Source organism: Strix aluco, chromosome 12 (assembly GCF_031877795.1).
Source record: "Strix aluco isolate bStrAlu1 chromosome 12, bStrAlu1.hap1, whole genome shotgun sequence".
Classification (NCBI taxonomy): Eukaryota; Metazoa; Chordata; class Aves; order Strigiformes; family Strigidae; genus Strix; species Strix aluco.
In genome coordinates this window covers 14991658-15006276 of record NC_133942.1, presented here as the reverse complement: position 1 = coordinate 15006276, position 14619 = coordinate 14991658, and the positions used below count along the sequence as shown (strand labels likewise).

At 40.4% G+C, this 14619-nt stretch overlaps 1 protein-coding gene across 2 annotated transcripts in view; it reads right to left on the bottom strand.

Annotated features, from left to right (window-relative positions):
* The window catches only part of CERS3 (ceramide synthase 3), a 51532-nt gene that overhangs the window by 19829 nt on the left and 17084 nt on the right, over positions 1 to 14619 (bottom strand). For both annotated transcript variants that reach the window (XM_074836968.1, XM_074836969.1), the window contains exons 2-10: positions 14221 to 14403; positions 12509 to 12626; positions 10335 to 10453; positions 6430 to 6487; positions 5497 to 5547; positions 4198 to 4290; positions 3799 to 3927; positions 1965 to 2071; positions 412 to 568 (exon numbers count right to left, since the gene is read on the bottom strand). In XM_074836968.1, coding sequence (XP_074693069.1) covers positions 412 to 568; positions 1965 to 2071; positions 3799 to 3927; positions 4198 to 4290; positions 5497 to 5547; positions 6430 to 6487; positions 10335 to 10453; positions 12509 to 12626; positions 14221 to 14403 — 1015 coding nt within the window. The remainder of the gene's footprint in view (positions 1 to 411; positions 569 to 1964; positions 2072 to 3798; positions 3928 to 4197; positions 4291 to 5496; positions 5548 to 6429; positions 6488 to 10334; positions 10454 to 12508; positions 12627 to 14220; positions 14404 to 14619) is intronic.

The window sequence follows — 14619 nt, the reverse complement described above, 5'->3', positions numbered from 1 at the left end:
GTATTTAAAGATCTCACCACTCACCTCTCCTCTCCTTTTTTGGTATGTTCCTACAAAGTCCAGTGAGAAAAGATTGCTTTCACTCAGAACACAGGAATTTCTAAAGAGTTCTGCACCATCTTAGGGTTTCAGTTTTTAAGAGAGCTCATTTCTCATTTACTATCAGAGCAAAACATCAGCTACAGGCGAAAAAGGTTTCTAGCTGAAGTTTTGATGTTCTGATCTATGACCTTAGCTGTGACAATGAGCGGTAGAAAGCACATTTGAACATCTCTATACTTTGTAGATCCCTATCAAAAATGCTGACATGAAAGTTCAGGAGAACAATAAGAAATTCCAAGTAAATACATTGGAGGCATTAGCATCTGTTTGACACTTCACACATCTTTCTGCAGAAGCAAAATTGCTTACCTTTAAGAAAATGAACCTTCTCAAAATCTTGAATATTAAGTAACCCCAATATAAATGCAAGCCTTGAAGGATCAATAGCTGCCCATTGAATAAAAAATACGCTATGACAGGAGTCGTGGAGTAGTATGTAGGCTGATACAATGTGGCACGAAGAATCCTAAAAAATAAAGGTCACTGTTAATGCTGCAAGATTTCTTCTCTGTGATATTTACAACTATTTTTAATTCCAAACATTAATTATTTCCACAAAATATTAAAAAGGTCTGCAAAGAAGACAGATTAATTAATGAGCCCTGTACTAACTAGATTATGCATCTCTATTGAAATAGAGACTTCAGAAGATGAGAAATTTGAGTCTTGCATAAAAGTATTCTAAATAAATTTAGAAAAAATACAATCTTTTAAAATCTTGAGCTCTGTGTGGTCTAGATACTATGCAACTCAGAGCTTCTCTATGCCATTTTTTTAATGCAAATTCTTTCTAGTCTGAAATCCACACTCCAAAAGAAAATCCTACAGGCTTTGCAACAGGGCTTTTTGTTAATTAACATATGTTTTGTTCATCTTCAGACTTCACTACTTCTATATTATTTCGGGCTTTTTGAATCCCTTTAATCTCATCACGTTTTGCTTCTAAGCTCAAGAACAAGAAACTCAGTGAAGCAAAATGATTGGGGATCACTTGTACAGTTAATCAAAAAATAACAATAAAGTAAAAGACATCAGCATTTCTGAAAGAAAATACTACAGGAAATTAAAACCTTGTGTTGATCAATGTTCAGAACTATTAATTTAACCAGCTTGAGTCTCTAAGGGTTTGTCTACATGCAAGGAGGGGCATGAAGGCAAACTAGAGCAAGTCAACGAACCCGTGAATGTGAAACACATTAAACACTTTTTAAAAGCTAAACATGTTAAGCATTAAGCACACTAAGCACCCGTGTGGATACTCCAAAGCAGATTAAATCATAGCGCTCCAAAGTCATGCAAGTATTTAGCAAGTTATGATTTATTTGCATTGACTTCATAAATTAATTTCTTCACCTTAAATTTTCTGAATGTTCCTCGTGTGAGTGAGGTGAGGCATTACCCAAGAACTAGGTAGCAAAAAGAAGGCTCTATGAAAAATTAACTACAATCATATAGGAATTACACCATAGTCTGATTTTGCAGCTACAGCAGGAGGGATGGAATGAAAAGGAAAATGATTTCTCCTAGTTAAGTAGTTCAATCCCCTCGAAAATGCAGGAGCTCATAGCATTTAACTACAATTTACGAAAGTAAGTTAAATAATACATAAAAGCTTTCAGTTAGGTTAGCGTATTTTCAAGAGGCTCATTTAAAAACTATTTTCACTTAAATTAAATTTTTAAAGAAAACTAGTTTTTGTAAACTCTTCTCACTGGCCTTTAATAGCCAACAATAATGGAAGTTTTGCTTCTGCTCCTTAAAGTACAATTCCTTCCTTTCATTTTCCCATCACAACCACTACTAACCTCTCAATGGAAATGGGAAGGAAATAAAAGCCTGTGACTACGTTAAATATTACTTACCAGAAGGGGAACAGGATGATTCTTGTGATGAAGAATGCGATAGAAAATATGATAAAGAGTGTATTGCAGGTTTTCTCCCAGTGAGCGTAATTAAACATTTTGGCTGCCTGCATTGAATAAAAACCCACCAAACATATTACAAATATTCTCGGAATTAAGTTCCTTTCTGCATTTTCATAAACAAGGACTCATCTTCCACCTAAGCAGGAGAAAAATTTCCTCCATGTTTGACATTTAAAGCAATCATTTTACTGATACCTAATAAAGCAGTATCAAAACGGATTCTTTGTTTATATTTCTCCTTTCATCTCAAGGAAAGAACTCTGTATCAAAGGCCTAAAGAAGAGCTCTTTGATCAGAATATAACAGTGTCTTGAAAACAAAAAAGTGCTCTTGAAAACAGAGGTAATCCCTCATTCCTGTACCAGATTCAAAATGGGCTGAATCAAAGAGAAGATGCTGGCTATATCTGCATGCTCAGGAGTGGCAGTGACCCCTCACACGCAGGCATTCTGGTGCACGCACATTACTGACCCTTCTCTGTGCCTAATTCAGCTTCTGTTTACTCCTTTTTGAGAGCTGGAGATCCTAGTGTTGGTCTCTATCCCGCTAATAAAGATATAATTACTGCTTCTCCCCTAGCTGAACTGTACAACTCTCCATGCTTCACTGAGGCATCACCCTGGGCACTGTTGAATGAAACAGCTATCCTCAAGTGTGAACAAAGTTTTGAGTGCCAAGCCTAAATTTTAAACAGCAGTTTGATGAACTTCTGAGTGGCAGGGCTGAATTAAGTTATTCTGGTAGCCAACTTTAGTTGGTCCGAGTGCTGTCCTATCAGTTATCAACTCAACTGTAAGGCTACACAGTTAATTGGACCACAAAGCAGTTCAGGATTAAAAGTAAACCAACAAACGCCTGTATGTATGTGTTTAATCTGGACCAATCCCAACTGCATGATCCCACATTTAGCTGTTCCAATACAACAGATAAGAGTATCAGGAGCAGAAATGAACAGTGACAGACAACAGCCTACAAGGGCTGCTTACACTGGCACTACCACCAAAAGAGGTGATGAAACTACGCTCTCAATCTTGGTGTTATAAAACCAGGATAACTCTACTGAAGGAAACACAGTGCGTTTGTCTTCCACGAAACCCAGCAGCAAGTCTCTACGACCGCAGTGCTGTGTGTAGAATAGGACACTTCTTAAACATTTCTGAACATTGATATTTAACTCAGGGAAGGGACTTCCCATCAGTCGAGGGGAAGAAATGTTTCTTCTGCCAGTAGATACCTGTGATATCTTGTTAGGGACAGCTAGAGTGTCTCCAGCCAGAAGTGTATAATGTAGATGTACTCCTTGGGTCAACACAGGGGTGTGAATGCTGACAAAATTAAGCCAGTTTGGAGAAGCAGCCAGAATTTTGGCTGCTAAATTTGCTTGAGAATTGGTATCACGACAAGCTGTTCACAGTCTAGCCAACTTGGTCTAATTTTAACAGTGAAACAAGAATAATCCAGAGAGGCAGCTGTATTTCCAGACCCTGTTCTGTATTCGAGAACTTCTCTTCTGCTCTTTTCTCATAAGGGATTCTGTAACAGAGTATCAGCTTAAATTATCTAGAAGCTCTTTTTTATCTTACAATTTATGAATCTGCAAAGCCGTGTCCCTGTGGGGATAGGAAGGAATATGAAACTTGTGGCAAAAAGATTGAAACATCACTGAACATAACCTGAGCAACAACCAAAAACACCCGGAAAAAAAATCACCAACCAAAAAACCACACACACACAAAAAATAAATAAAAAAAAATATGGAGGGCAGGGTTACCTCGAGCCAGAAATCTGCAGTATCATGCACAAACATCACCAGTGTTCCAAGACGCACGTAATTGCCACACCAAGAGCCACTCATCAACCCAATGGCTGCCAAATGATGAACGACATGAGCCATAAAATCCTGTGAAGAAGAAAAAAAGGTAGAGGCAAGCAAGTACAGGCCTTGAGGGTCTCTGTGCGGATGAAGTGACAAGCAAGACTTGTCACCCACTGAGAGATGCCCCGACAGCCAGGAGAGCACGGCTGTGTGCAGGTGTGCCAGGGATGGACTGATGCTGCCCCCATGTGGCAGCGCCAAATCCAGTAGCAGGACAGTGCTTTCCCTTAGAAACATCTCCCACCCCCGTCACAGAAACGGAGGTTTTAGCTACAAACAAGCGTGACCACTTGCCTTCCTTTTGTTGTCAATCCCAAGTGTAAATAAGAGAGACCAGTAAAAACTAATCTCAGCCATGTAGTACCAATATTGGGATGGCAGCAGAGTCTGGAATGAAGGAAAACACGGTTAACTCTGAGAACAGTGAAAAGCAAATGCCAAGTGAAATGACTTCTTGCCTTTCCTCACTTTCGCTCCTCTGCTGAGTCTTGCTTAAAAAATTAAGCTAAACTAAATCTCTGTTCTGGGCTTCATTAAGAAGGATGTTCTGGAAGCCAAATATTTTAACCTTTACTCAGACCAACTCTCAATTTCTGCAGTTCCTCCCCCACCTCTGAATTTTAGCATGCTTTTTTCTATGTTTTTGTCAGAGAACTACACACAGAGTGCTTCTGGGTTTAATTACAAACAACTGCAAATAAACGAAGCCGTCCATTTTGGTGAACAATTAACATTGTAAACATTCACACTTCCCATGACTAAAATGTCAGCTATTTATGCTAAAATGTGCTTAGGGCTAGATGCTGAGCCTGGCTGCTCCCTTGGTTCAATGCATTTCCCAGGTGGCAGGAAGTAGGCTTGGTAATCAGGTCCCACGAGTAAGAGAAGCCAGGAAAGCTCAGCTGGGAGGCAGGATTCTTCTTATTCTTGGTCTCTGACTAGGACGGGAATAAGAAGGCAGTGCAATGGGCCACAGATTTATAAAAAGAGGAGGGGGGAGCACATAAGAACCTCTGGCAGGTGGGAAAGAAGGTCGTTTGCTTGGAGTTATCTGTTTTGGGACTGTTAGTAAAATATTTTAGGAAGAAACAAGAGCCTCGTGGCCCTTGGGAACAACCGTATTGAGCAGAGATCTTCAGCCCAAGGACTTATTTTATGCCCAACCAAATCACTGCAGCACTCCTTCCACCTACACTACCGAGCGATAGGGCCCAGCAGGCACACAGCACTCAGGCTGCTCAGCATAACCCTCTGCATAACGCTATTCTGCAGTGCCTCGAAGCATCGTCAGGCCTGGTGCAAGCGTAGGGGTTCTGCACCGAAACCTGTGACACAGATAGCATCTACTGTAAGCAACTGGTAACCTGGGATGGGTGGAAATAATAGTGGTCTGGCTGGAGGGCTGAGTTGCAGCACAGGCAGATCACGGAGAAGCCCTGCAACAGTCAGCAGGAGGTACCGAAGAAGGTTTTGGTGCCACACCTCTCTAGGTGTTGCCCGCTGGGAGGGAGAAGCGCTTCTGTGGATTACCCCTTCCAATGGGGAAATACCTGGAATGCCTCAGGGCCAACGGCCCAATGCCAAAAAGCTCACCTGAAATGGATAGCCAACCCACGTCTGCCATATGTCGTAAAACCAAGGTTTCTGGGAAGACAGATGATTCAGAGACAGATCAGCTGAGCAACAATAAGTCAAAACTTTCAATACTTAAAATTTCTCTAAGTGGAGCAGGCTAAGAAGCTATGGTCTTGATATCTGTTCTTCACCAATTTTTAAAGGGATCTTGCATCTCAGATTTATTATATTGGTCCCAGCTTTTTGGCTACTTTTCAGGACACCTGAAACGTTCCAGTTCCTCATTTCATCATCCAAAGCAGTGGGTGTGTGTTTTATTACTGCAATTACTCAAGATATGTTGCCACAGTGATTAGATTTTGCTGTGTTTACCAGCCACACACATTACTGGTTCCTGATGATAAACAGTGTTTGGGGAGAAGAGCCAGATGAACGTAGACACGCTGAGAACTGTTCTGCTGCTCAGGAGAAGCATTAATGACACCCCAGGCAGTGCTCATATAGTTACAAGAGGCACTCTCTCTGTTATTCCCAACTTCTGACTCAGCAGCAACACCTCAATAAATAGCCGTGAAATACACCCTTATTGTGACCCCCAAAAGTGCTGCCAAAAAAGTTTACAGCCTCCTTTGAGAAAAATGTGGCTATGTGATGCATTTGTAGGTGTTAACAAGGCATGTTGTAAAACCATGTGTGTGAATTCTTAAAACTTGCCTTAAAAATACAGATTACTCATAAATTACTTTATCACAGACATTCAAAAGATAATTTAAAAAATTAAGTAAAACCTCAGTGCATATTACAGCCTATCATCTAGATCACATACAAAGATCTGAACCCAAAGAGCCACTGAAACCAGTGAGTGTTTCAATGGGCTTCAAGAAGATCTAGTAGTCAGCCCTTGTTTTATTAAAAACGTAAGAACATCAATCCTTCAAAAAATGAACTTACATCATACAAAAATATAAATCCAGCAATGGAGGATGTAAGGTAGAATGAAAATCGCCAACTGCAAAATTAAAATGAAAAAATGAGAACAAAGCATTATATTTTTTTTAGATATTGTCCTGAGACACAATTACTGCAAATCATTGCATATCACAGACCATCTTCACACTCTACGTTAAGGCTTGTCACATATTAACTGTATCTGAATTATTAATATTTAAATACTTAATCTTTATTAATTGCTAAAGTAGTAAATTATTTTACATTATCACAATATAGAGATCTTGTGATTAGAGCAGTAATCTTCCAGCCAGACATGAGCTGATCAAGAGAACGGTCACAGCAAATGTAATAAAGTCCCTAAAACTTAATGTATGATAACACCAACATTTCCTGCTGTATCAATCCCTCTAGACTATTCAGACTGGACTAAGAACACCTCACAGTTCCCTGACTCCAGAAGAGCTTTCAGCCACATGGCACTTACTTTCCGATCTGAACAAACACTGTGAACACTGTGAGCACCAACAGTGACTTGATTCCATTGCTGGGATAATTTCTTTTGATCTCTCTTAACACCAATGGTTGAAAACAGGCGAGCCCTATGAAAGTTTAACAACTACTGGATTAGTTTATGTCTTACTACAGAGGTCTGAATTAACTATAAACCTCAATCTTTGACTAGGTTTGCCAGCATTTAGTCTGATTAAGCATTTTGTGGCTTAAACGGATATCCATCAAGGCAGATAAACTTTGTTTCCACCACTGATCTAGTAAGTCAGCAAAGGGAAAAAATTTCTTGTGTATCTTGGCGCATTATGTTGTTGCTTATGTATGTCAGAATAGGATGCTGTGACTTGGAGTCAGCAATCAGCGTTGTAATGACTCTGGAGGCTGCGTGGGAGGTATTGTCCCTGGGACTGGGTGTGGCTGGAGACTCAGACGGAGCGTTCCCACTCCCACATCTACAGGTGATGGAAAACTTCTTCCTTTTCACTCTTCCTCTTGGCAGGAACAAGCCTGACCTTTCTCAGAGCAGCTCTTCGAGATCAGTAGGAAAACGCTGAGGGACTTCACACGCTAAGAAAGGTCATGATCACAGCAAAAGGCACATGGCCCCAAACCGGGTGAGAACATTTTGTAGAACAAGAGCAGCAAACAGCCTCCCAGAAAACCTAAATTTGCTAAAAAGGAGGAGAGAGTGCCTTGAGAAGAACACTGTACTAATGGATTGAGAGATGTATAAAAATGAGATTGTGGTCTTTGGCAAACATTAATGAAGTGTCGTATGAGGGAAGATGGTAAGAACCTGTCTGGTAAAAGCAGCCCCTCCTTTCTGAGCCTCACATTACCTGGAGGCTGATATCCCAGGTGAAAGAATAAGATGTTCAAAGACTGAGCCAGTATTTTACAAGAAAAACAAACAAACAAAAGATGAGGACATGGAATGCTGGACGCTAGACACGATAATATGTCTCACACCTGAAGCAGTAATCAAGAAAACAATTATAAAATTACCAGTTGATACACTGGTAATAAACAATTGTTTTACTTGTCAGCTTTAAAGCATCTTTCCTCAGATGATTTGAAAATAACACTTCAGAACACCCACTTCATAGAAAAATTCAAAAATACACGGTGGAAATGAGGAGAGCAAATGGAAGTAATACCTGGCTCAGAGTTAACCAAGAGATGTTAGGAAAAACAACACCGTGGCATGGAACAGACTTGACATGGGGCTGACTCTGCCCTCATGCCTTCTGTTTCAAGCAAGGGAGGTGTGAGCAGTCCAGTGGCTATAGCAGGACTGATTCCATGATGATTGTAAAATGTAAGCAGTTTTCTGAATCAGATCCAGAGCACAGAGCACCTAACAACTGTGCCATTAGTCCCCAGCCCTACAAATTCATATTGAACACACTTGGCAATAAACACGCAGCGCTTCAGATGAACTCATTGTACGTGCAAGACTGCCAGAGCACTACCTCATTTTGCATTTAGCCAAGCTTCTTTAGGAATTTGGTGAACAAAACCTAAAGTAAAACTCATCCAAATTCACCAAATTTTACCCAAGTGCCTTTTAAGCTCTGAACCTGGCCACCAGGGAGAGCACTGAACAACAGCTATGCAAAGGGATTTTCTGATTTAACTTCAGGAATCTTTTCCTCTTGAACCAAGTCTAACAAAACAGAATTTAGTTGTGAAGTTAAAGGCTGGTAAGTCTTTTAAGGCAGGGAAGGTTTCATGCAAAGGGCTTTCCAAACCCCAATGTTGCTTAACTGAGAGCATTAACAGCTTAAGTATGGTTTAGAACTGGCTCATCAGATTTTCCTTGTGATTCAGAAAAATGATCCTGGAGATTGCAGGCTTTCAAAAGTTTCATAATGCTCGTAACACTGACTACTAGCATGGAATAACTCTGTTCCTCATTTGTTGCCTTGAGAATTATATCCAACTACATTCACTGACAGAGAGCAGAGCAGGGTTCACAAAATTGCGTAAGAGAAACCTGTTTGCTTCATTCTCACTCGAGCTGCCAAGCAAGTTTTAATTTCAGTCTTTGGCTATGCATTACTAGAGACATGCACCCATGGCAGGCAGGTCTTATCAATAGCAGGAAATCTTATTGTCACTTGTAAAACAAAGTTAACTGATCCACAAAACAGCAGAAATAAACCATGGATGTCGGTTTGCCAGGAGAGTTTACTCAACTCAGGCTTCACAGAGTACATCTACGTCTATCAACTGGATTTATGCCCAACAGAGGACATCATCAAATCATTACCATATTAATTCACATGGAAAATAATCTTAATTAAGTAGTCAATTTTGAGCTTTGTAGCTGTACTTTTAACCCTCATTCCTTAAGCTAATCTACACTGAAAGAGGTTAAATATTGTAATCACCTGAATTTTTGCCAACGTAATTACGCTAGTCAAAATCCAAATGCACAGGACATTAAGAGTCGTTTACACTGGTACAGTTAATTTCAGTATACAAAAGGGATGAGCTATGCAAGTAAAGCCATGCCCATTTGGGGATTTGCAATCTGTGTGAAGGTTTGGATAACACTGGAATAGTTAAATAGTAAAATGCTTACATGTGGGGAAGTTACAGAATCACAGAATCATCTCGGTTGGAAAAGCCTTTGAAGATCATCCAGTCCAACCATTAACCTCACACTGACCGTTCCCAACTCCACCAGACCCCTCAGCGCTAAGTCGACCCTACTCTTAAACACCTCCAGGGATGGGGACTCTACCACCTCCCATTTGTGAAAAATCAGACTCTTGAATGTTTTTCCAGGTTTCAATCATATGCAGGAGGTTTTGAAACTTTTTACTTATTATATATTATCGCTCAAAATTGCTCAACGGCTCACTCAGCACATGTGAGCTCATGTTTTGCACATTACCCCATGTTCAAGCTATGACACCTATCACTTAGTTCAGATTCCACGATTCCTGCTCTTGAACCGACTTCTGTACACACAATAGCATCCCAAAATGACAGCATGGGTACATATATAAACAAGGGTAAGCATTTTTGTCCCCCTATGATTACTGGAAGACAGAAAAATATTTTCCTATTCTCTGCATGTTTTCATTAAGCACTATGTAACAGAAGCCTACAAAAAAGTCCATTATTACACAATGAAGAAAACTGTAAAATATTTTTAAGGTTTTTTTTTAAGGAGAAACTGCTAACCTAATCTTTTAAAGTCATACCATTTGGAGAAATGCTACTAGACGCTTTCAGTTTATTTGTGTACTCACAAACCAAAACCCTCATCAGACAGACCCAACTTTCTGGAAATGAGTCCCCCTTAAAAGGCAACCGAGGACCTCAATCATTTTTTTTTTTTTTCAAAACAGTAAAACCCATAAGAATCAAAAGCATTGTCTTACAAAGCTTCCTGGAATTTCCGAAGCACTGTTGGGATCTCAAGGTTTCGCCGTCTCCTGAACCATTTTTCTACCAAATGGGCAGTACAGTTGCACTTTTTGGCAAGGCCTTGAATCTCTGACTGCAAAAAATGGAATAGTGTTAGCAACAAGATGCACTCCAATGTAACTTTTTTTTTTTCATAGTTCACAGATCACCTTCCCACTGTTGTAAGGTCTTAACTTTAAAATATTACTAATATTAACTATCTATGGGGGTTTACCTTGTAGGCTTCCTGGTTTAATTTTTGAGTGACACTCACAGAAACCCTGGATTTTTGAGACACTAATTTATATAAATAAAGCAGGCATGAAACATACAAATCCACAAACTGCTATTGTCTTTCTGGTGGCTTATGATAGTTTCAAAGACACAACTTCTACTGCTAAGCAAGAGGTTGGGCTGGAGGGGGAAGTCCCATGTATCAACACATGTGGACATTGTATCCAATATCTTAATTGTAATAAATTATCGGTTTATATTTAAATGAGTCTCGCAGGCAAGACACAGGCCTGGAATTTAGGTGACCTGAGCTCTGTTCTCAAATCCAACGTACTTCTGTGGTACAGGGCAAGTCAGTTAAATATCATTGAGCAAAATCCAGACTGCCTCCTTTTGACACCTAAAAATCAATTAGTGCTAGAGCATTGCCTAGAAATGCATCTAGTCATTCCAGTACAACAGCCGGGTGTCTCTGCTTTGCGTGTGCTCTGAAGGTGGAGCAGCTCTGCTGTGCAGCCACGCTAGCAGGTGCTGAGCACAAGGCAGTGTGACTCCTGCATTTCTGGGTGCTCAGTGCCCCACGTGTGGCAGCCTGTAGGCTTCCTCCCTTTCCTCCATCCTGAAGCACAGGAGGTGTGGGCTGACCTCCCCTGGGGCTGCTGCAGCACTGGAGGTAGCAGGTAGCGTCCGAGTCACCCCTGGGGAAGCTCTTTCCCGGCAAGGCTAGTATGCAAATAAACGCTGCCTCCACCAAGGTAAGGCCAGCTCAGTTAGTCTCCTACCCTCAGAGACAGCTCTGGTATGCGAGCAAAGGCACCTCAGCTGCCGGGCAGGGCAGGAGTGCAAACAGCCTCTGTGCTCAGCCCATCCTGCCGGCTGGGGAGCGCTCTGCTTGCCACGCAGGAATAATGACTTTGTTTTGACAGACAGTGGAGCCTAGATGCCCTCAATCGCCAGGCAGGCCTCTGCATGCTTTCCTAGGCACACTCCTCCTCAAGCTGGACACCTAAAGGAGGCAGCCTGAATCTGTCCCATGGACTGACAAGTATAAGAATGCTGTGCTTCTTTTCAGAGATTAATCATCAAACTGTACTCATCCAGAAGGCAGGTGTGAAACAGAGAGATCAGGATACTTGCCCAGATAGAGAAGAGTTCATATGTGAACACGAATACATCTATTCCTGATGATATCAGGCAAAAGACACAATAAGAGAATAGCAGAGTTAGGGACAGAAAGCAAAGTTCCATGTATCAATAATTATCAATATCCCTCATTACTAGAAAGCACCTATTTCTTTTAAAAACAGTGTAGGAACACTGGAATTGTTCGGTAAGCATAGTTAGGTAAGTGAAATTTCTGAGGCTGCGTTCACAGCAAAGTACCTGGTTCCCATCAACAATCAAGTTGCCTTATTTTCTGAGATGGTAAACATTGGCTATTATTTTTTTCTTGTTCCATTTCAAAAACAAACAGCAAGGTAATAGAAAGATTGCTTTTCTTTCTCACATAAGCCAGGATTAAGTATGCGGCAATATAACAGATCAAAAGGCTTCCATGCCAGCGTTCCAACATTATTGCTTGCAATAAATATGATACCACTTTCCAACAACAGATGTCAGCTGATGTTTTCTCCAGGCAGAATAAGTTAAAGATGGAACACAGATCTTCACTAGAAATATTATTAACAGTCTAACCTAGAGCAGCATGCCAGAAAATTAAACATCTTAAACATATTTTCTGGTTTGGATGCCATATACCCTTGTCAGCAGAACAGCAACAAAAACCCAAATAAATTAAGTCATCTGTCAATCAGCTGGAACTCATCCCATGATGTCATTGCTGATAGCTGATTGAAACAGTAAGACTTGGGATTTTCCAAAACCAAAACTAGTTTAAAAGAATGAGAATCCTTACTTGGGATGGATGTTTTGAGCACTCCCGGAAATAACTCTCTAAAACAGGATTAGGCTGTGGCTTCACACGTCTTACATTCTTTATACCTAAGGCTTTTGCTAGAGGTATAGCAACATATCTGAAAAGACATACCGTGAAAAACTTTAAAAATACAACAGAGTTACAAGATCTTAGCTATTCCCATGACAGAATATGAAGAAAATAAATCTGAATCAATTTAATCTGCCATAGGATATGACAGTGCACTGTGAGAGAAAGGAATCTCCTTCTAGCTAATCCCAAGTAAGAACCGTAGCATACTAGCAGTAATGCAAAAAAGCAGACCCAAGGACTCAAGTTTGTGGTCATGAAATGCTTTAAAACTAAAGATCCTGATTTTTGTGTCCTTGTTTTTTTCAGAGGCATATTGGAGTTAAGCAACAGCTAAGGGAGAGTGAAACAAGAACAGATGCTCTCTCCACACAAACTGGAATATTGTTACTGGGATACTTTCTCCTAGTGGCAGATAGTCACTTAGCACATTGCTTCATGGGCTACCGCTGCCCAAAACACTGGATTTGGCTTGTGGCCTCTAGCTTGTGGCACACAGCAGCTGCCCCAGAGACTGAGGGTTTCTCTTTATCTTCCATTTTCCAATACAAATTGCTGTCAAGCATGCCAAATGCTTCTTTCTTCTACTTGTGCGGGCTTCTCTGAAAAAGCCCCCTCACTCCTGCTGATACCAGCAATTGACTCCTTGTTACCCACAGCAGAGGTCAGTTTTCCTCATTCATGGGCAGATCCACTGCAAGCCAGATGTATGGGCTAATTATTCACACGAGCAATTTCCAATAGCAGCACAGTGAGACACAGTTGGGCAAGCATTTACTCAAGAGACACTATGAATGGTTAGAAACATATGATCCAAATTACTTCTGATCTCTAACATGAATGATCTTATCTGGTTCTGTTTTAATTCTGTCCAATTTACGACATTCCAAATTTCCTCATTCTATCCTGAAATAATTATAAAAACCTACTAGTCACATTCTTTAGCGAGAAAAAAAAAAAGTCAAGCAAAAAGGCACAAATAAACAAGTCAAAGCACTACAAATCTTAATAGATTTGTAGCTGTCCTCTGTGGAGCCAATCTCTGCCTGTCCCATAAGATTCCAATGGCAGAAGCAATCCATCTTTCAGTGCCAAAGTGAGAAAAATAGGAATCAGCATTACTGGATCTGCATAAAGTAATCACATGAAACTTTGAGATATCCCCAGTCTGCCTACTTTTGCTACAGCTAGACACCTGGGATCTATCAGCCTCACACAAATGTTCTGGTGGAGGACCAAGTGAAAGGAGAGGTTTGATTTGGAGGACAAATACCTCTACCCTTCCACCAAAGGAGAAAAAGCAGAAGGAAACCCAAATGGTTTTGTATTAATTATATCTCTAGCAAAAGGAGATCATTAGAACTATCTAAACACTGTTCTAGAAAAGCAAAATAGAAATATTTTCTTTCTAGATTGGACCACAGCCATGTGTTCCTAACAGTGAAAATATTTCCCAATTTTTCACCAGCCATATTATCTCTACTAGATCCTTCCAGCAAACCACCAACTAATCCTCCTTTATAAAAACATAAGAACATTGATCTAAAGATATTTTATTTTTAAAAAATGTTTGGCATTAATGCAGATTAACATTAGCATAAAATTGTGTTAATGTTTCTTACCTTTCACTGAAGAATCGGATAATCAGCAGTACAAAAGCATACGGTATTGTAGCATATAACTGATGTGGTTTGGGAAAGACAAGTCCATCACGGTCTACGAAATGTGCCCATGTGACATTGACAGGCATCCAGATATTCTCCCACCAGAACCAGCTGTTGAGCGTCTTTAATATGTGCGCCATGCTAAGCAAATAGATAATTACAAATTATTCCCGATGTATTAAATAAACACATTGGTCCTTGTTGTGTAGAACAATGATTCCCAGCTGGCAGGACATTTCGTAAAGGTAAGGTACAAGCAGATGAGGCTCACGTCCCACCTGCAGGCACTGTAGAGATACTCAGGGTCCCCAGACTAAATCAACAACAGACCCAGCCAGTAAAGTCAGTTTTCTCAAG